The sequence below is a fragment of the Nomascus leucogenys genome, chromosome 12 (assembly GCF_006542625.1).
Source record: "Nomascus leucogenys isolate Asia chromosome 12, Asia_NLE_v1, whole genome shotgun sequence".
NCBI classification, from domain to species: Eukaryota; Metazoa; Chordata; class Mammalia; order Primates; family Hylobatidae; genus Nomascus; species Nomascus leucogenys.
In genome coordinates this window covers 22,650,580-22,670,454 of record NC_044392.1, presented here as the reverse complement: position 1 = coordinate 22,670,454, position 19,875 = coordinate 22,650,580, and the positions used below count along the sequence as shown (strand labels likewise).

At 51.6% G+C, this 19,875-nt stretch overlaps 1 protein-coding gene across 1 annotated transcript; it reads left to right on the top strand.

Annotated features, from left to right (window-relative positions):
- Positions 1-3,637: 3,637 nt before the first annotated feature.
- Positions 3,638-17,882, top strand: TOR3A (torsin family 3 member A). The gene is made up of 6 exons (XM_003258946.4): positions 3,638-4,055; positions 4,606-4,719; positions 7,604-7,869; positions 9,907-10,085; positions 16,032-16,156; positions 16,876-17,882. The coding sequence occupies exons 1-6, from the start codon at positions 3,788-3,790 to the stop codon at positions 17,124-17,126; spliced, it is 1,203 nt and encodes a 400-aa protein (XP_003258994.1). The 5' UTR covers positions 3,638-3,787; the 3' UTR covers positions 17,127-17,882.
- The last annotated feature ends 1,993 nt before the right edge of the window (positions 17,883-19,875 follow it).

Here is a 19,875-nt window from a genome sequence, read left to right as displayed (position 1 = left end):
GTTAAAGGAACATAGATGAGCTGGGAAACATTCCTGTAATGTTTGTTTCTCACGCAGGGTTATTTAAATATGGAGACTTGCCTTTGTTTTGTTTCTGTTTTTGTTTTTGAGAGCAAATCTCTCTGCAGCGCCCAGGCTGGAGTGCAATGGCGCGATCTTAGCTCACTGCAACCTCCGCTTCCCAGGTTCAAGCAATTCACCTGCCTCAGCCTCCCGAGTAGCTGGGACTACAGGCGCATGCCACCACACCTGGCTAATTTTTGTATTTTTAGTAGAGACGGGGTTTCTCCATATTGGCCAGGCTGATTGGTCTCAAACACTTGACCTCAAGTGATCACCCACCTTGGCCTCCAAAGTGCTGGGATCACAGGCGTGAGCCACGGTCCCAGGCCGAGACTTGCTTTTGACCCAGTGTTTCCAAGGCAGATGGTTCTGACTGCCTTCAGTGGGGTTGGGAAGATGTCTGTTGTAAAGCTAGGTCATACTCAGATGATGTCAATAAAGGTGTTGTGTGCCAATTTTGCCTTAGGCTTTTTTTTTTTTTTGGATTGACAGTCTTGCTCTGACGCAGGCTGGAGTACAATGGCACAATCATAGCTCATTGGCAGCCTCAAACTCCTGAGCTCAAGTGATCCTCCTCCCTCAGCCTCTCAAGTAGCTAGGATTACAGGCGCATACCACCACACGCAGCTTATTTTTTATTTTTATTTTTGGTAGAGACAAGGGGTCTAGCCTTGTTGCCCAGGCTGATCTGAAACTCTGGCTTCAAGTGACCCTCCTGCCTCAGCCTCCCAAAGTGCTGGGATTACAGGCATGAGCCACCGCTCCCTGCACAGAAAGACCTTCTTAAAGTGCAGGTTTTGATTCAGTATGTCTGGAGCCTGAGATTCTGCATTTCTAACAAGCTCCTGGGTGATGCCAGTGGTGGGGTTCTGGAACCGCATTTGAGTAGCACCGTAATGCTTGCTAAAGAATCATAGTTGTCTGTAGTTTTCCCAGCAGCCTCTAGATGTCCCCATCATCCATGAGATACTGCTTCCAGCCCTTTAAAATGAGCACAGCCTCCAAGCCCTGAGACCGAAAGGAGTATTTATTGAAATACTCAAGAGACTTGTCTAGAAACTGGTGTTTGGATTTATTGTTTCTACACGGGACTGACTCTTTGGTGAAAAAGTGTTTACCTCTTTTTTTTTTTTTTTTTTTTTTTGGAAAAAAATGTCGGCCGGTCGCAGTGGCTCACGCCTGTAATCCCAACACTTTGGGAGGCTAAGGCAGGCAGGCAGATCACCTGAAGCCAGGAGTTCGAGACCAGCCTGGCCAACATGGCGAAACCCTGTCTCTACTAAAAATACAAAAAAAAAAAAAAAAAAAGCGGGGGCGTGGTGGTGAATGCCTATAATCCCAGCTACTCGGGAGGCTGAGGGGGAAGAATTGCTTGAACCGGGGAGGCGGAGGTTGCAGTGAGCCGAGATTGCACCACTGCACTCCAGCCTGGGCGACAGAGCAAGACTCCATCTCTAAATAAATAAATAAATAATAAAAATGTCTTGAAATCAAGTTGGTTGTTGAAAAACTTCCCAGCTAACCTACTTTATTTACCATGGGATGCTAAATCCAAGTCAGAACATCTCAGAAATGAGCAGGTAGCCCTACATGAAAGTTCCAAGTAGAGATAATTCTTTCCACAACATCTTAAAACTTGGATTGTTTTAATAAACTATTGTTACTATTAATTTTTTCACCATAAATTCACTTATAAACTTCACCAGTATTAACTAAAGCCATCCTCGTCTCCTGTGTAGACCACCCAGAGCCTCCTTCAGGGCTGGGTAGATACAAAAATAAAACTGGCCACGTATTGAGTGTTGATGATGTGCTCATTGAATGAGCTCATTTAATAATCACAGCAGCCCTATGAGGGGACTATTTTATTATCCCTTTTTATAGGTGAGGAAACAGGCATGGGACGGTTCAGTAACACCCAGGGTTGCACAAATAGAAAATGGTAATCACTATATTAGACTGCCATTCAGACTCAAACGACATTTGTTGAGTGAGTGAATTTTTTTTCTTTTCTTTTCTTTTTTTTTTTTTTGAGATGGGGTCCTGCTCTGTCACCCAGGCTGGAGTGCAGTGGCACCATCTTGGCTCACTGCAACCTCCGACCCCTGGGTTCAAGCCATTCTCCTGCATCAGCCTCCTGAGTAGCTGGGATTACAGATGCGCACGATCACACTCGGCTAATTTTTGTATTTTTAGTAGAGACTGGGTTTCACCATGTTGGCCAGGCTGGTCTCGAACTCCTGATCTCAGGTGATCCGCCCGCCCCAGCCTTCTAAAGTGCTAGGATTACAGGCGTGAGCCACCACGCGCGGCCTAATTTTTTTTGGTTTTCCAGTAAGCACTGTGTTGTATGTGCTGTTAACTGTCTCCGGTGGACTCCACAAGCTTGATGTACACAGTGCTGGGCTGGTGCCATGGCTGCTACTCTATGAAAAGTTTTTGACATCACACTGAATGGCTGAGACACTATAAACATTTTACTTTTCAACTCAACCTCGTGTCCTAGCAAAGGTGCTTATCTAGTTTCTGTAGCTGTTTGAATGAAAGGCACAAATTTGGTGAGCTGCTGAGAATGGAGCAGACCTGGCACTGGGTGTGATCTAAGAGACGGGTGAACAGATGAGTCAAGTTGCCTGTGACATTTGTGAGACACGGTGCTAGTATTCACCTTACTGTCTGGAGGGCCCAACCTCAAAGCCACTAAATATGACATTAGCCAAGTCCTCTGATCTCTCTAGACAGCAGTTTTCTCCTAAGACAAGACGGCTTTTTGGCCATTGGCTGAAGTAAGCCAGGTGATTTTAAACAATGCATTAAGCTCTTCTGAAATCTAACAGCCTTGTTCCATGCGCCTCGCTATGGAGAAGACAGCGCTGAGGGAAAGGGGCCCTGTGGTCTTTAGCCAGTGGTGTCGGATGGGCTGCTCAGTCGCAGCACTTGAAAGTTGCAAACCTAGTCCAGAAAGTGCACACAGTACTTCGGCTTTTTATGAGATAGAATTACATTGACATGACGCCTTATGATTTACCCATGACTCGGGGGGTTTCCAAAATCCAAACACCTCCAGACTGGAGCCCGTCAGCTTCCTCTTGCTTTTCGTGGACTCCCACTGTGGAAACCTGCTGGTGTTTTGCTGCGGTTTCATTTCCCTCTGCGGAGGTGCCAGGGCAACCTTGGCCAGACAGGCACCCAGCTGCGCCCTTCTTTCAGGGGCCTCTTCACTCAGCTGACTCCCCTGGCCTGCCTAACGCTCCAGACTGAGACGGTTTTCCGGCTTCCTCTAACAGGTGGGCGGGAAGTTGATCTGCAAACGCGAGGCAGAGCAGGAGTGTCCTTATTCGGTAGGCCTCTGATGGGCCACCAGAGCCGTCCGAAAGTCCTAGCGGAGTGATTGACAGTGGCCATTTCAAAACCTGATTTCACCTTCTTTGCAACTACAATCACGACCCAGAATAAACTGCTTCCTGGAAGCCAGTTAGTTGCACCTGGCCTGAAGTCAGTCTCGGGACTGCCTCTCAGGACCCGAGACCGGGTTTCGGGTTCCCGCCTGGGTCACGTGTACGGAGGCTGCCATTGCGCACTCAGCCCGGCCCGCCGGTCGCCACAGCAACACCAATCCCGGGTTCACGCCCGCCTAGGCAGTGCGGTCCCCGCCTGACAGCCCCGGGCTTAAAGGAGCCTGGCTAGGCCGGCAGCCGGAGGGTCCCGCAGCTCGGGTCCGGCCATGCTTCGCGGTCCGTGGCGCCAGCTTTGGCCCTTTCTCCTGCTGCTGCTGCTGCTGCTCCTGGGCGGGCCTGAGCCCCTCGGCGCCTCCAGGCCGTGGGAGGGAACAGACGAGCCGGGCTCGGCCTGGGCCTGGCCGGGCTTCCGACGCCTGCAGGAGCAGCTCAGGGCGGCCGGTGCCCTCTCCAAGCGGTACTGGACGCTCTTCAGCTGCCAGGTGTGGCCCGACGATTGTGACGAGGACGAGGAGGCGGCCGCGGGGCCCCTGGGTAAGACCCCGTCCCCACGGCCCTGCGGAGCAGAGTGCGATCCGGGCGCGGCTGTGGTCGCCTCGCTCCTGTCCGGGGCGACATCTGGGCCCGCAGTCTGCCCCGCTCAGCCGCGGGTACCGGCTGTGGGCGGAGGCAGCCTCCGCGGAGCCGGGAGCCCCGAGCTCCATCACCGCCCTTGCCCCACCCGCGTCCCCGGCGCCGCCCCCTGGGGCCCGGCTTCCAGTCCCCCGCCTCCCCCTGATCCCCGCGCTTTCTAGACTCTTTCGCACCGCCTGTACCGTGTTCCAGCCCACCCTGGCGTTATTCGAAGGTGCTGCTCTTGACAGCTCTAGGGAACGTCCGCTGTGGACATGCCTGGTGACTGCCATCTCCCTTGCTGCTTTTGGACGCAGGGCTTGAGGACCGACAGTGGGCCGAGCCGGGGCTGGGAGTTGGAATCTGAGTTCTGGGTGTCCCTCTATCCCTGACAAGTTGTGTGGCAAGGTTGCCGCATCACTGTCGAGCACCGGATGGTCTCCTCTCGGTCTCACAGCTCCACCTTTTCCAGGCTGGCGTCTTCCTCTGTTGGGCCAGCGGTACCTGGATCTCCTGACCACGTGGTACTGCAGCTTCAAAGACTGCTGCCCCAGAGGGGATTGCAGAATCTCCAACAACTTTACAGGTTGGACCCCGCATGGCTTCAAGGGGCTAGGGATCTGTGGGGAAGGGAGGCAGTCCAGGGGAAATGGTTAGATGCAAGGGACCTTTCGTCATCCTGCCCAGCCTCCCCACAAGCAGGAACTGCCACAGTCCGACGGAAGTTTTGAGGGAGTACCAAATGCTCGAGTCAGGGAAGCCCCTTTTTAGCCTCTAGCTAAATAGCCCAGGCAAACTGAGCTGTTTCGTGGATCTTGAGGATCCATGGGAATGCCATGAACACATCACACTCAGCTAAGCTGGGAGGAGGGAACAGGCCCCTCATTACCACCGTGTGTCCCCTGTCTAAACAGGTTTTCCTCTGCTCATTTGCCACCTACCCCTCACCATGTCCTCCTGCATCCCTGAGAGCGTTTCCAAGGAGAAGAGAATAGCTAATATCTATTATACATACCAGGCACTGTGCTAAGAGTTTCACAGGGATTAACTCATAATCCAACATCTCCTTTGATCTTTAGTAGAGTCAGGCCCAGAGCACCTTGTTTCACTCTAAACAGAAACAGCTAACTCTCAGAGGGGGCTGGAACTATCCAGTGAGAGAACTGATCAGAAATTCTGGGTTGTGATTCAAAGTGTCCCTTTCTTTTCTTTTTTTTTTTTTTTTTTTTTTTTTGAGACAGAGTCTTGCTCTGTCACCCACACTGGAGTGCAATGGTGCGATCTCGGCTCACTGCACCCTCCGCCTCCCGGGTTCAAGCAATTTTGCTGCCTCAGCCTCCCGAGTAGATGGGATTACATGTGCCTGCCACCATGTCCAGCTAATTTCTGTATTTTTAGTAGACAGGGAGGTTTCACCATGTTGGCCAGGCCGGTCTTGAACTCCTGACCTTGTGATTTGCCCGCCTTGGCCTCCCAAAGTGCTGTGATTACAGGTGTGAGCCACTGCACCATGGCAACCAGTATTTTCTAATTAGTTTGGGTGGCTTGATTTGCATATTGCAGTTGATTTGCATTTTCACTCTCACAAGGTGATCTTTGGCCCCATGTTCTGAAACCTATTCAGACATTTGCAAAAGCTTCCTCTCTTTTCCCCAGGAGCAATTTCTTGCCCAGAGTTCTCCTGATCCCAGCTCCTTCAATCTCCATAAATGAGGCCCACCCCAGAGATTTAGGTCACTTAATTGGCCAAAATGCCAATAACACAGTGTGTTTGGGGACACAGTCTGACTCAGGACAGAAGATAGGACTACACACAGGTCAGGAAGTCTGAATTTGGATCACTGCTGACTTGGATAAGACCCTAGGTAGCAATTAGCAAGTTACTTTCTGCCCTCAACATGCCTGTTGTTCGACAAGGGCCTGGATATCCAAATTGTTCTGGCCAGGGAATCGGAGACCCCTCCACTGGATTCCTAGTCTTGCCTCTTCCTTGCTAGCAAACTGAAGAGTACTTCCCAAGTGTCCGTTTCCTCAGCTGTATTTTATTTTATTTATTTATTTTTTACTTATTTATTTTGAGACCAAGTCAGTCTCTGTCACCTAGGCTGGAGTGCAGTGGTGTGATCTTGGCTCATTGCAACCTCTGCCTCCCAGGTTCAAGCGATTCTCTTCCCTCAGCCTCCCGAGTGGCTGGGATTGCAGGTGTCCACCACCATGCCCAGCTAATTTTTGTATTTTTAGTAGAGAGGGGGTTCACCATGTTAGCTAGGCCGGTCTCAAACTCCTGACCTCGTGATCCGCCCTCCTCAGCCTCCCAAAGTGCTGGGATTACGGGTGTGAGCCACATCGCCCAGCCAGTTTCCTCAGCTTTAAATGGAAATAATAATGCCTGCCTTGCAGAATTGTGAAGACTAAATGTAAAAACACTTAGCCCAGTTCTGAATACAGAGAAAAAAGCAGCAACTATTAATTTTCTTCTATGTCACTACTACTTTTGGAGCAATGTGTGATACCCTCAATGTTTTATCATAGACTTTGACCTCCCAAGGCTCCAGAATACCTGCTCTGGGCTGGCTTAAGGTGTTCAACCAATCGATCCTGGATTTGGAATGCTCACCCACAGCTGGCAGCACATCCTCCCTGTCTCCACTGTGGCTCCTGGTAGCGCCATCTCCAAATCCTACAACCTCACGTCTGAGAGGAGGAAGTTAGGCATAGCAGAAGGCTTTGCACACTGGAGCTGCTCTCACCAAGTGTTGGCTGAATTGAATGAGAATGAATAAAATCAGTCTTCTCCATAAAACAGGGAGCCCTGAAACCAAGGGATGGGAGCAGCCCCAGGACATGGGGGACAGGGTTCCTCCCTAGACAGGTCTGTGCCGACTGTTCTGGGTATCCGCAGGATCTTCAGGAAGGGTGATTCCACTCTCTCCCTGAGTCCCATCTTGATTTCCCAAACTCTTCAAAAAGTAGTCCTTGAGGCTGGGCGCAATGGCTCACAGCTGTAATCATCCCAGCACTTTGGGAGGCCGAGGCGGGCGGATCACGAGGTCAGGAGTTCGAGACCGGCCTAGCCAACATGGTGAACCCCGTCTCTACTAAAAATACAAAAATTAGCTGGGCATGGTGGCGGGCACCTGTAATCCCAGCCACTCAGGAGGCTGAGGCAGGAGAATCACTTGAACCAGGGAGGCGGAGGTTGCAGTGAGCCGAGATTGCGCCACTGCGCTCCAGCCTGGGTGACAGAGCAAGACTCCATCTCAAAAAAAAAAAAAAAAAAAAGAAAGTAGTCCTTGAATCCCTTCTGCTACAAAGTCTGCCCTCTGGCTTCTTATTCTAAGGCCAAACAGGAGGAGTAACTGATTCCACCCGAGAGAGATTCAGAGTTGCTTGGTTTCTGGGCTGTTGGCTGTTGTGGTGGATGGGCCTGTGTGTGCCTTTTGCTGTGACTACCTCTTTCCTGTCCTTAGGCTTAGAGTGGGACCTGAACGTGCGGCTGCATGGCCAGCATTTGGTCCGGCAGCTGGTCCTAAGAACAGTGAGGGGCTACTTAGAGACGCCCCAGCCAGACAAGGCCCTTGCTCTGTCGTTCCACGGCTGGTCTGGCACAGGCAAGAACTTCGTGGCACGGATGCTGGTGGAGAGCCTGTATCGGGACGGGCTGATGAGTGACTGTGTCAGGATGTTCATCGCCACGTTCCACTTTCCTCACCCCAAATATGTGGACCTGTACAAGGTGAGGCCGACCAGGGCTGGGGTGACGCCTCTGTGCTGGGACGGAGACCCTTCTGCCAGCCCTTCCTTGCAAGGAAGTGGGCTCTGGAGAAGCCTGGGGAGGTGGGGACAGGTGGCAGAAACTGTGACAGAGCCACTCACTCCATCCACTCCTCACAGAGGCCCTGAGCATCTGGAGGAGACTGGCGTTCCAAACACCACCCCCTGCTCTGTCCCCAAACAGCCACACTCGAGAGGCTGGGCGCTGCCCTTAACGCAGGGACGCTGCATGTTGATTTTTGTTGTAGAAGCAGTGAAATGTCACAGACTGCAGTGTAGGACAGAGAAAAGCAAAACCTGTCAGACTCTCCACACGGACACACCCTTGTCAACTAAGGAGAGGTAGCATTTTATGTGCTGCCTTTGGCGCGGAACCTTTCCCCAGGCTCTTTGTCATTGTAACTACGTTGGACAGAAAGCATATCCTGCCTTTTTAAAAAACAGGCCTATTGGCCGGGCGTGGTGGCTCATGCCTGTAATCCCAGCACTTTGGGAAGCCTAGGCGGGTGGATCACGAGGTCAGGAGATCCAGACCATCCTGGCTAACATGGTGAAACCCCGTCTCTACTAAAAATACAAAAAATTAGCCGGGCGTGGTGGCGGGCGCCTGTAGTCCCAGCTACTCGGGAGGCTGAGGCAGGAGAATGGCGTGAACCCAGGAGGCGGAGCTTGCAGTGAGCCGAGATCGTGCTGCTGCACTCCAGCCTGGGCAACAGAGCAAGACTCTGCCTCAAAAAAAAAAAAAAAAAAAAAAGAAAACAGGCCTATCCTATCTTACCTGATTTTTTCATGGCTTCCCGTATCAGCTTATTATATACCAGCAAGTGGATGGACAGAAATTTCCTTGGCTGTTCTGCCATTTTGGGTTTCTTCTATTAATTCAGCCATGTAGTATTGAAAACATACCGGAAGAGCCTGACAGAACTGACTGCACCTGTCTTTGGCTTTCTGTTTTAATATTTGGAATGTGGTCACCTGGGAAGATTATGTCAGCGTCTGAGGACAGAGACTGCCCGCGTCTCCTGGCAGTTTCCATATGGCTTTGGAGGGCAGGGGCAGGCTGAGCTGGGCCTTTCCAGGAAGAACTATCTGGCTTAGACTGTGGCAAGACTGCTGCGGCCCCAGCGTCCCCGCTGTGAAAACTGGCATGTGCACAGCCCTGCACCTCACTTTCCCCCCACGCAGGTGCACCCAGTAGACAGGGAGTGTGGGCTCTGGGGTGGGAGCTGGCCCTGAATAATATATTCCCTGTCCATTTTGATGAACGTTGCAAAGAACCATCTTTTCACTTGAGATGTTTACTGTTTCACTTGAGGGTTTACTGTCTTGCCTGGGGCAAGGAACCCTCCACAGCCCCTTGCAGGAGCGAAGTCGGAGGTTGGTTGGGCCCAGTCAGTCCTTCAGCAGGCTTGCTCCCCTGAGATCTCGACCCAGCCAGGGTGCCAGTGGGCGCTCTGCCCCCGGAAGTTCAGGGCAGGGGACCGTGGCTGCCTCTGGGCACATGAGCCTCTCTTTGCCCATCACCCCTGTATGAAAGCCCAACTCCTACCCACCCCTGGGAATAGACCCTGAGCTTAAACAGGGAAGTTGCGCCTGGATTTTTTTGTTGTAGAAGTAATGAAATTTCGCAGGCAGTGTGGACATTGTTAGCTCCTGGATGGGACTTAGTCCTGGAGAGGAGAGAGCAGGGCTGGAGCAGGGGCCCCTTCTCAAGGGCAGAAGGGCTTCTCCCCACTCCTTTCTAGGCTCTCTCCTAGTCCCCAGGCTGGCTTCACCTTGTTTAGCTTTCAACACTCAGGGTGCTTGACAATCACCTGGGAACTGGTCAGATGCAAATGTCCTAGGCCCTCCCCAACAGCTTGGATTTGATAGGTTCGAGGAGGGGGAAACCCAGGCCCAGGGGGTCCATTGGACATGCCCAGGGGAAACCACGCCCTCAAGGCCGGAGGTGGAAGGAAGGAGTCGCCGCTTCCCCAGCTGCTCCCTATATCCCATGCAGGAGCAGCTGACGGGCCAGATTCGGGGGACGCAGCAGCTCTGCCGCCAGACCCTGTTCATCTTCGATGAAGCCGAGAAGCTGCACCCAGGGCTGCTGGAGGTCCTTGGGCCACACTTAGAACGCCGGGCCCCTGAGGGCCACAGGGCTGAGTCTCCATGGACTATCTTTCTGTTTCTCAGGTGGGTTCTGGGGAACAGTAGTCAGGAGGGCTGGGGGAGGGGAAGATACTAGCTGGCAGTGGAGGCTTCCACGAGCCCCCAGGTTCAGAACCTTTCCTCAAGAAAAAACAGCACAAACTCTGGTACAGAAAGCAGCAGCCGGCTGTGGTAGCTCACGCCTGTAATCCCAGCACTTTGGGAGGCCAAGGCGGCCGGGTCCCTTGAGTCCAGGAGTTCAAGACCAGCCTGGGCAACATAGCAAAACCCCATCTCTACAAAAAATACAAAAATTAGCTGGGTGTGGTGACATGTGCCTGTGGTCCCAGCTACTCGGGAGGCTGAGGTGGGAGAATCGCTTGAACCCAGGAGGTGGGGGTTGCAGTGAGCTGAGATCGGGCCACTGCACTCCAATCTGGGTGACAGATTTTTTGAAACAAATTCCCAAGGCAAGCCTGGTTAGAGAATGGCATAGTCTCCCATCAAGTCCAACACGGCCATTTCTTCCTCCAGCCTTGGAAGGTCTGTTTCTTCTCCGATCATGAGAAGTCATCACTGGCTTAAAATCCAGGGTATACGGGTTGAGAGAAACCCATGCTTCCTCTGAGTACCTGTAGTTCAGTTGTGACACTACCATGCGGGACCCAGTCACTGAATCACTGCACTGCAGTTCTGTGCTTTCGTTGACATGTCTTTGCAGGAAGCCAACTTAGAAATAACTTGTCCAACCTCATCTTTTTGCGGAGGCTCCAACTGGGGGAGTCCTGCGTCTGTTACAAGTCGAGTTTGGGCCCTTGTTGACCCAATTTGAAGGCTTCACAACAGCTCGAGCCTCGGTAGGAGTCAAACCGATCGCTCCCTTCCCAACTCCACTGCGGCCTCGCCTTCCCCTGGCGAGCACTTGCTTGCTGCGGGGGTTTCCCAAGCTGCAGGGTGCACTTTGTGAGGATGGGGAAGTTGGTGAGGGGATGCTGATTTTCATCCTAGCTTGGGGAGTGTGGAGGGGTGAAGGGTTGAGCTGTAGAGGGCAGATCTAGTTTCAGTGTGGATTCACAAGAGGAAGTGAGACGGGCCAGGCACAGTGGCTCACACCTGTAATCCCAGCACTTTGGGAGGCCGAGGCGGGTGGATCACCTGAGGTCAGGAGTTCGAGACCAGCCTGTCTACTAAAAATACAAAAATTAGCAGGGTGTAGTGGCAGGCGCCTGTAATCCCAGCTACTTGGGAGGCTGAGGCAGGAGAATCACTTGAACCTGGTGGCGGGAAGCCCTTCCTGGTCTGTAGGTGAAGCTGTGGAGACTTAAAATGCATTGCGAAGTGGGAGGGGAGTGGGGCGCCCAGGGTGATTTTTAAGAGGAGAGAGATCTCTTGCATGATTTGAGTGCCCAGAACCAGGAGGTGGGGACAGTACATTCTTCCAATTAGTTCTTATCCCCACGTTCTGTACTGTTTATTTCCCACCTTCGGAGGCAGCCGGGCTCACCTCTCCTCCTGTTACAGAGAGTCAGGTGGAGGCTGCAACATGCAGATGAGCCTGAACAGAGGAGTCACCTGGGTGCTCTGTGGTTTCTCCACCTGAGCCCTGGGTTGGGGAGTCCAGGGGACCCTCTGAACCACCGATGCGGAAGCCATTCCTTCCCACAGCACGGAGCAAAGCATGGTGACCCAGCCTCGGGCCTCCCTTTTGCTTCCACAGAGATCTCTCTTGCGCGAATGTCTTCCTCCTCCCTCTCCCCGAGACAGGGGTCTCCCAGCTTCAGGTGGTGCCGGCCACGCAGACTCTCCCACCCACTTCTCAGCTTGGAAAACCTCACCTCGGCCATGATTGTCTAATGTGACCCGTTGACCCTGCAGTCTCCAGGCAAATGTTAGCCTTTGTAGTATTTTGGCTGTCGACCCGACAGCAGCACCCTCCAGCCCCTCGCCAGCCGCTTGTCCTTTCCCACAGTGACCCAGCCTCAGTGGACTGTCCGAGGCCACGTGGTTGTGGGCGGGGTGGGGCGGCGCCTGCGGGAAAGCCGCCTGCCAGACTCCTCCATGCCGCAGCAGGTTGGGGAGGTCCCCCAGGAGCCTTTGAGAAGGATGTAAAGGGCACATTAAAAAGATGTGGCCTTGGGTTCTAGTGGCTCTGGTGTGGGCCTGTGCCCAGCCTTTACGAGCCAGAGGTCCCCCCTCCAGCCGAGGGCTGGGCTGACATAGTCTGTCTCCAGGCTGTCCAGGGCGGCAGCCTCTCAACCTCAAGTTCTCAGGTAGTCCGGCGATGGCTGGCAGGAGACACTGTTGATATTGGAGTCTCTGGATTTGATTTCTATAATGAGCTTCAATTAATCATCCGTTGTAATAAGGATTCTAAGGTGTGAAAGAAAAGCACAGCTGATTCAAACTGCTAGAGTGACCAAGTCATACTGCAGGAAGAGCAGCAGTTTAATTCTGAAATAAATCCTAAACCTGCTGTTTGAAGTGAGTTGCCAGTGGCTTTGCTGGCCTTCCCCTGGTGGCAGGAGAGAGGAGGTGGGAGCTGAAGCAGGGAGTTGAGTGTGGTGCTCAGAGCCTGTCCTTCATCCGGGCCAGGGAATTGGGGCCGGTGGCTGGGCACCAGGAAAGTAACATTACTTCGCCCACTTCTGCCAAGTATAGAAGGCTGCAGGAATGGGCTCACGCGGCAGGACAGGAACGTGGAACTCTGTGATCGGAGCTGCTGCCCTGTTCTCATGGGAGCTGTAAAGTGACAAGGGTAATTAAAGCCTGTTTCCTTTGTGCTGTTGTCAGGAAAAGGATAGAAAGTACTTTGAAAAATTACAGAACTACACAAATAGAAATTATGTGTGGAGTCGTGGGCCTTGCGCCTCAGCCCCCAGTGTCTGTTGGCTGCCTGTTGACTGAGAGGACAGCTTAGATTGGTCCAGTCCTGACTTTATAAATGAGGACACTAAGGCTCAAAGAGATGATTGAGTCTATGTCTGTTCTTTGGGAAAGATGTAGCAGTTAGCATGGGGTTTGTTACCAGTAACAACCAGTTGTCTCTGGTGAGGACTTAAGTCCCCTTACTTTGGGGTCTTAGGCATAAGGGCTGGTGAGATCAGCCCTGGCAGGGGCTGGAGACGGGGGATGAGGGCTGGTTGAGAGAGGTACCCCCTGGCCCCTCCAGACTTCCCAGTGACCCAGGTCAGCAGGTGACCTGGGAGGCTGTAGAAGGGAATTGAGGTGCTCCAGAAAGACAGTGTCTAAAGGTAGAACGCTGGTGCCAGAGTGGTGGTCCTGAAGACGGGAGGGGCGGTGCATAGAGAGGGGCCCCAGGTTATGGGTCAGTGGGTGAGATTAAAGCCTGTAAAGTGGTGGAAGAAAAGGGACTTTGGCTATGGGCCAAAACAGGAGAGATTGAGAAGGGTGGAGATGGTGCAGACACATGTGCAGAGATGTCCCTTTATTTACTAAAGGCTGAGTGCCTGATACGCGCATAGCACTGGAGTTACAGAAATAAACAGGCCAAGCTTCCTGCCCCATGCGATGGGACCTCTCTTTACCCATGTAAGCACCTTACAGAATGGAGAAGGCCCTGAAGTCCGTGCCCCTGGGACGGGGTGAGGGAGTATCCCTGTGTGGGGTTTCACAGCACCCTGGATCCTGCCTTCCAGCCCCGGCCAAGGTAAACAGTGCTACCTGCCTCCTGTGGGGAATGCAGGATGGGGCAACGCCCTGGCAGCAGGGTCTTGCCTCAGCTGATCCAACTGTGGCTGCTCCTGTGTGCACAGATCATGGGCCTGGGAGGCCTTCCTGCAGCAGGGGCAGTGTCAGAAAGTGGAAGAGTATTGCGAGCAGCTTCCCCGGGGGAAGCCTGGCTGAGCAACTGACCTTGAGCAAGCACTGCAGATGGCCCTTGTTCCTGCCGGGCTCCTCCAGCTGGGAGCTCTCAGCCCCTGGTAAATTCTGGCTGTGAAAGACACATTGGCACCTCCCCCTACGATGAGGCACCTAGCTAGATAACTTGGCAGTCCCGGCTTAACCTGCGTGGCAGGGAAGGACGCCTGCCCAGCCTTAGCCTCTACCCAATGGTGGAAGCAGGGAGGGAGAGAACCACACAGCTCCCCTCATGTCCCAGGAGCCCCCATGGAGCCTACTCAACAGGGTGTGGTCACAGGCTAAATGAGCAAAGATGTGAGTTAATATACTGGTGGGTGTCATGGGGGCTTTCAGAGCTAGGTAAGGAGGGAAAGAGATGGAGATACTGGTTCCCCACTCCTTAACCTGCCACCTGCCTTCCCTGTCCTTTACCCTCCCTCATTCTGCTGGACCTGAGGAAAATGCAAGGGAGGCCGGGCCTAGTGGCTCATGCCTGTCATCCCAACGCTTTGGGAGGCTGAGGTAGGAGGATCACTTGAGCCTAGGAGTTTGAGACCAGCCTGGGGAACATCGTGAGACCTTGTCTCTACAAAGAAATTTTAAAAATAGGGCCGGGCACACCTACCATCCTAGCACTTTGGGAGGCGGGCAGATCAGCTGAGGTCAGGAGTTCGAGACCAGCCTGGCCAACATGGTGAAACCCTGTCTCTACTAAAACTACAAAATTAGCTGGGCATTGTGGCATGTGCCTGTAATCCCAGCTACTTGGGAGGCTGAGGCAGGAGAATCTCTTGAATCCGGGAGGCAGAGGCTGCTGTGAGCTGAGATCACGCCACTGTACTCCAGCCTGGGCAACAAGAGTGAAACTCCGTCTCAAGAAAAAAAAAATAAAAAATAGCTGGGTAGGGTGGCATGTACCTGCAGTCTCAGCTACTTAGGAGGCTGAGGTGAGAGGATCAGCTGAGCCTGGGGAGGTGGAGGCTGCTGTATCACGCCACTGTACTCCAATCTGGGGGACAGAATGAGACTCTGTCTCCAAACAGAGAGAAAGCACGGGGAAGTGCAAATGCATTGATGTGGAGATGGGCAAGGCCTTGGTTTAAGGAGCTGGTGGAGCTGGCTGAGGCTGCAGCCGAGGGAGGGGAGGAAAGTGCAGTGAGGTGGGGGAGAAGTATGCCTGGGCTGTGGAGGGCAGAGGAAGTCCAAGTCTCCACTACCTCCAGATTCCCTGCTGGTGGCTCTACGATTGCATCTTCTCTCCTTATCCCCTTTCTCCCTCCTATCTCTAACCCAAATCACTTTCTGTGCTTCAGACCCGTAATTCCAGTTGCCCAGTGATATCACAACCTGAGAGAGATCACAGGCAAGCAAAAAACACTCAAACGTGTGTAAAACCAAGCTTTCATCTCCACCCTTCCGTGTTCCACCTCTGTTAAGGGGGACAGCAAGCAGCTTGAGGCTAACACTTGTTCTTTAATGACCTCCTTTCACTTCTCACATCCATCAGTTACAGGGTTTTTCAATTGTGCCTCCATAACTAATTCTTAAATCCTCCTTTCCATCCCTTCTTCATGGTCCATAAGCTCAAGTCCATGTACATGGCAGACAAAGGCCTCCTCACCCTAGCCTTGGCCAGCCTTTCATGCCTGTGCTCCCCTGGTGCACCCAGGCCTGGACACATCCCTTCCTTGCCAAGTGTCTGATGATCACTACTTGGTCTTTATTTGCTCAGAAGCCTCATCCTCCCTCCGAAGCCTTCTCCTTAGAACTCAGTCACTCCTCCATTAGCACTTGCCACACTGTCCTGGAACTGAATACACGGATGCCCCTCAGACCACACAGAAGTAAAGAACCACATCTTACCATCTTTTCATGCTCCCTGCATTTAGCACAGTCTCAGTGTGTGTCAAGAGGGAACAAGAGAGAATGGGTGGCAAAACTGGACAGTGTCTTTTCTGTGCAGACCTTTGGGTTGTGAGATTGTGGCAAGGTCTCCTGGGAGAGAGAGAGAAGGTCCACGCCCCTCAGCCTCTATTCTTCCAGGCACCAATGCATTGGTTTCAGCGGTGAGATAACATATATAGAAGCTAAATATAAACAAATGGGTTAACAAGCTCTTGTCTCTTTCAGTAATCTCAGGGGCGATATAATCAATGAAGTGGTCCTAAAGTTGCTCAAGGCTGGATGGTCCCGGGAAGAAATTACGATGGAACATCTGGAGCCCCACCTCCAGGCAGAGATTGTGGAGACCATAGGTAAGTAACTGATTCAATATGTCTCTGGTGAGAGCCACAGCTGGTGATATATGAAGCAGACAGGGTACCTGGGAACACAGAAGGCAGACTATAATCATCTCACATTGTCAACCTTGGGTAGGCACAAGAAAAGTGGTAAGAAAGCCTGAGCTCCTTTTCTGGAAATGCTTGGAAATAGTAGTTTGCACTGGCCCCAAGAACAGGCGCAGTGGTCTCTGAAGCCTGAGTCTCACTGCAAGACTTTACCTAAAGGAGACACAGCTGTAGAGTTCTTGACATACGCTGCAGACAGCACTCCTGGAGTTGAGAGATGAGATCCAACCTCACCCAGCCCTTCAGTTGGGGCCAGGTGTGGTGGCTCACACCTGTAATCCCAGCACTTTGGGAGGCTGAGGCGGGCGGATCGGATCACTTGAGTCCAGGAGATCTAGACCAGCCTGGCCAACATGGTGAAACCCCATCTCTAGAAAAAATATAAAAATCAGCCAGGTGTGGTGATGTACGCCTGTGGTCCCAGTTACTCACAGGCTGAGATGGGAGGATCCCTTGAACCTAGGAGGCGGAGGCTGCAAGGAGCCCAGATCTCACCACTGCACTCCAGCCTGGTTGACAGAGCAAGCCCCTGTTTCAAAGAAACCACCAGCAACCCCCACTCCCCCTAAATTCCAGCTAGGTTCAGTCCTAGGTCGGACACCATGTAACTTTGGTCTTGATTTCAGACAATGGCTTTGGCCACAGCTGTCTTGTGAAGGAAAACCTGATTGACTACTTCATCCCCTTCCTGCCACTGGAGTACCGTCACGTGAGGCTGTGTGCACGGGATGCCTTCCTGAGCCAGGAGCTCCTGTATAAAGAAGAGACACTGGATGAAATAGCCCAGATGATGGTGTATGTCCCCAAGGAGGAACAACTCTTTTCTTCCCAGGGCTGCAAGTCTATTTCCCAGAGGATTAACTACTTCCTGTCATGAAGACTTCCTGGAGCTGCCTTTCTTCCACTAACAGGACCCTGGGACCTGTAGGAGCACCCCGTTTGGGACTGTGAGGTGTTTGAGGGGGTGTGGACTGGCATCCAGCAGCCACTAACAAACACACAACTGGTCTGTAAAAGGCAGGCCTTACCTTAGAAGCCGAGCCAATCCTTTTTCTTTTTTTTTTTTTGGAGGTCCCACTAAGATAGATAGGAACTTAAATTGCTGAATTCAAAAACAGAGCCCATTCTTAAGATCACTTGGTGCCTTAAAGACACGCATTCCAGAGTGGAATGTGGTTGAAGAAAGTGGGCCAGGTGGTTGAAGAAAGCCATGTGGGAGCTCAGCAAATCCCAAGGGCTTATTATGACACTCCAGATGGTCTCCTTAGCATCTCAGCTCTTCTGCAAGGAAGAGCTTGTGTGTTAGGCCTCAGAGGCTGTAGGGTCCTTGGGTTACAGAGCCGGGGAGAACAAAGTTCTGTGACCCAGGGGTGGAGAGTACACTCTAGGTTTGCGGGCTGGTGGGCTTTCAAATTGGTACTCCCAGAGGAAAGCTGAGCTGCTTCTGTTGTGAGCGAATCAGCCAAGAGCCTGAGGCTGAAGGGAAAAGTACACAGAGGAAGATATTTTACAAATCAGGTCAGTGTAGGCCAAGACTTATGGTCTACAGATTTTGGGGGGGGACCTTTTCAAAGACAATTGGGGGGTCTTGACATGTTATATGTAAAGATTAAAATTTTTGATTTTTCTAAAATCCTTGGCCTACTTTCTGTTTCTGAGACCTAGGGAAATTTCAAACAAACACTGGGTAATCCTGATAAGGCCTGGCAGAGACAGGGTGGATGCTGGCACACTTGGAGCTGGCAGGGTATGTGACTGGTCTGCCTGTCTAGTCAGTTTGCCTTGGGACCACATCAGTGAAGCCAAGTCATGCCAACTTCCTACTGAAGAGGCTTCCACAGCACATTGCTCTTATATATGAAAATGTTCACTCCTGTACTCTCAGCTGTAAAAAGGAAAGCAGTGATTTTGAGGATTAAATGGCACTGTGCCTAGACACAGTGTTCATTATGTGCCTTTTCCCTTTTCTTGGTTCTTCTCCCATGCCTCTGGAATAACATAGGTCTTTTTTCCCTATGTTTTTTATATATTATACACACATATAGAGTCAGGGTGTCACTATGTTGCCCAGGCTGGTCTGGAACTCCTGGGCTCAAGCTATCTTCCTGCCTCAGCCTCCCAAAGTGTTGGGATTATAGGCATGAGCCACTGTGCCTAGGCTTTTCTGTCTTTTCTATTTGTCATCATCTCATGTCCTTTCTTAATTTAAGCCTTCCTCACAGATTACCTGATATCAGGAGTTGAAGACCAGCCTGGCTAACGTGGTGAAACCCCATCTCTATTAAGCAAAAATTAACCAGGTGAGGTGGCATGCACCTATAGTTGCAGCTACTCGGGAGGCTGAGGCAGGAGAATCACTTGAACCCGGGAGGTGGTGGGTGCAATGGTCCGAGATCACACCATTGCACTCCAGCCTGGGTGACGAGCGAAACTCCATCTCAAAGTAAAGTAAAAAAATAAAAGCCTTCCTCAACTCTCTCTCCTTTAGTTCTTATAAAATGAAATACATCTGTCTCTCCCACATTCAACAGTTTATAGTGCTCATTTACTCAACTGCTTCAAGGTTAGAAAGTACCTACCCTGAGCCACATTAGGTACTCAAATATTCAAATCAATGAAATAAAAGGGTTTTAGTTTCATACCACTCAAGGCATAAAAGTGAACTCAGCCTAACGGTACAATCAGATGGAGCCAGTGTTAGCTACTTACTCACAGGTTTTCCGTCTCAAGCATCCCAGAAGATGTAGGCCACCCGACGCTACTGCACAGCAGGCTCTAAACACACTGAATACACTCGTTAAAGGGTAAGTCTCAGAGACAGAACAGGTGGCATTCGTTCCAGCATTGGCCAGCTGTGTTTGGTGTCCTAAATAGAAGATCTGAACCTCCCACCTTGGGAACCAAGACAAGCAGCAGAATATAGTGGTTCCAAACACATTCTCTGGAGCCAGACTGCCGGGGCTGGAGCCACGGTTCCATCACTGAACACTGTGAGGCCAATGGGAAAGCAGTTCAGCCTCAGTGTGCACTCCAGCACAACCGCACCTACCTCACAGGGTTGCTGGATGACATGAGCTCATCTTTATGAAGTGCCTATGAAACTGCTTTTGCAAAATTCATAAACTGAGGAAACTATGAATGACATATCAGACCTAACTGACCCCATCTTGTTGCTAACCTCTAAACTGTCCTTGTTCATTCCTGGGCATAGGTCAAACTAGCTTTGGGAAGGATTTTTGTGTAGTTTGTTTAAATAGCCCTTCCCAAAAGGCTAAACTGTTCTTGTAAAACAAATGAAAGGCCACCAGGTCAAGATGAGAGGAACTGGAATTCTTACCAGCCATTATTCTAGAGGTCCTAAGATTTGCAACTTCCCCAATTACTCTTGAAGGTTAACGTCACTATTGTGAACCTAAGATTGGCCTTTTTGATGTCTTTTCAGGTTTTTCATTTCTAACAACCACATGGCCCCACCTGGACCTGCCAACCAGTTCTGTGGCTCCCACCTAAGAACTGACTCAGCAGAAGAGAACAGCTTCGATTCCCCATGATTTTACTCACCAAATTATCCTTAAAAACTCTGATCCCCAAGTTTTCTGAGACTTATTTGAGTAGCAAAATGCCGG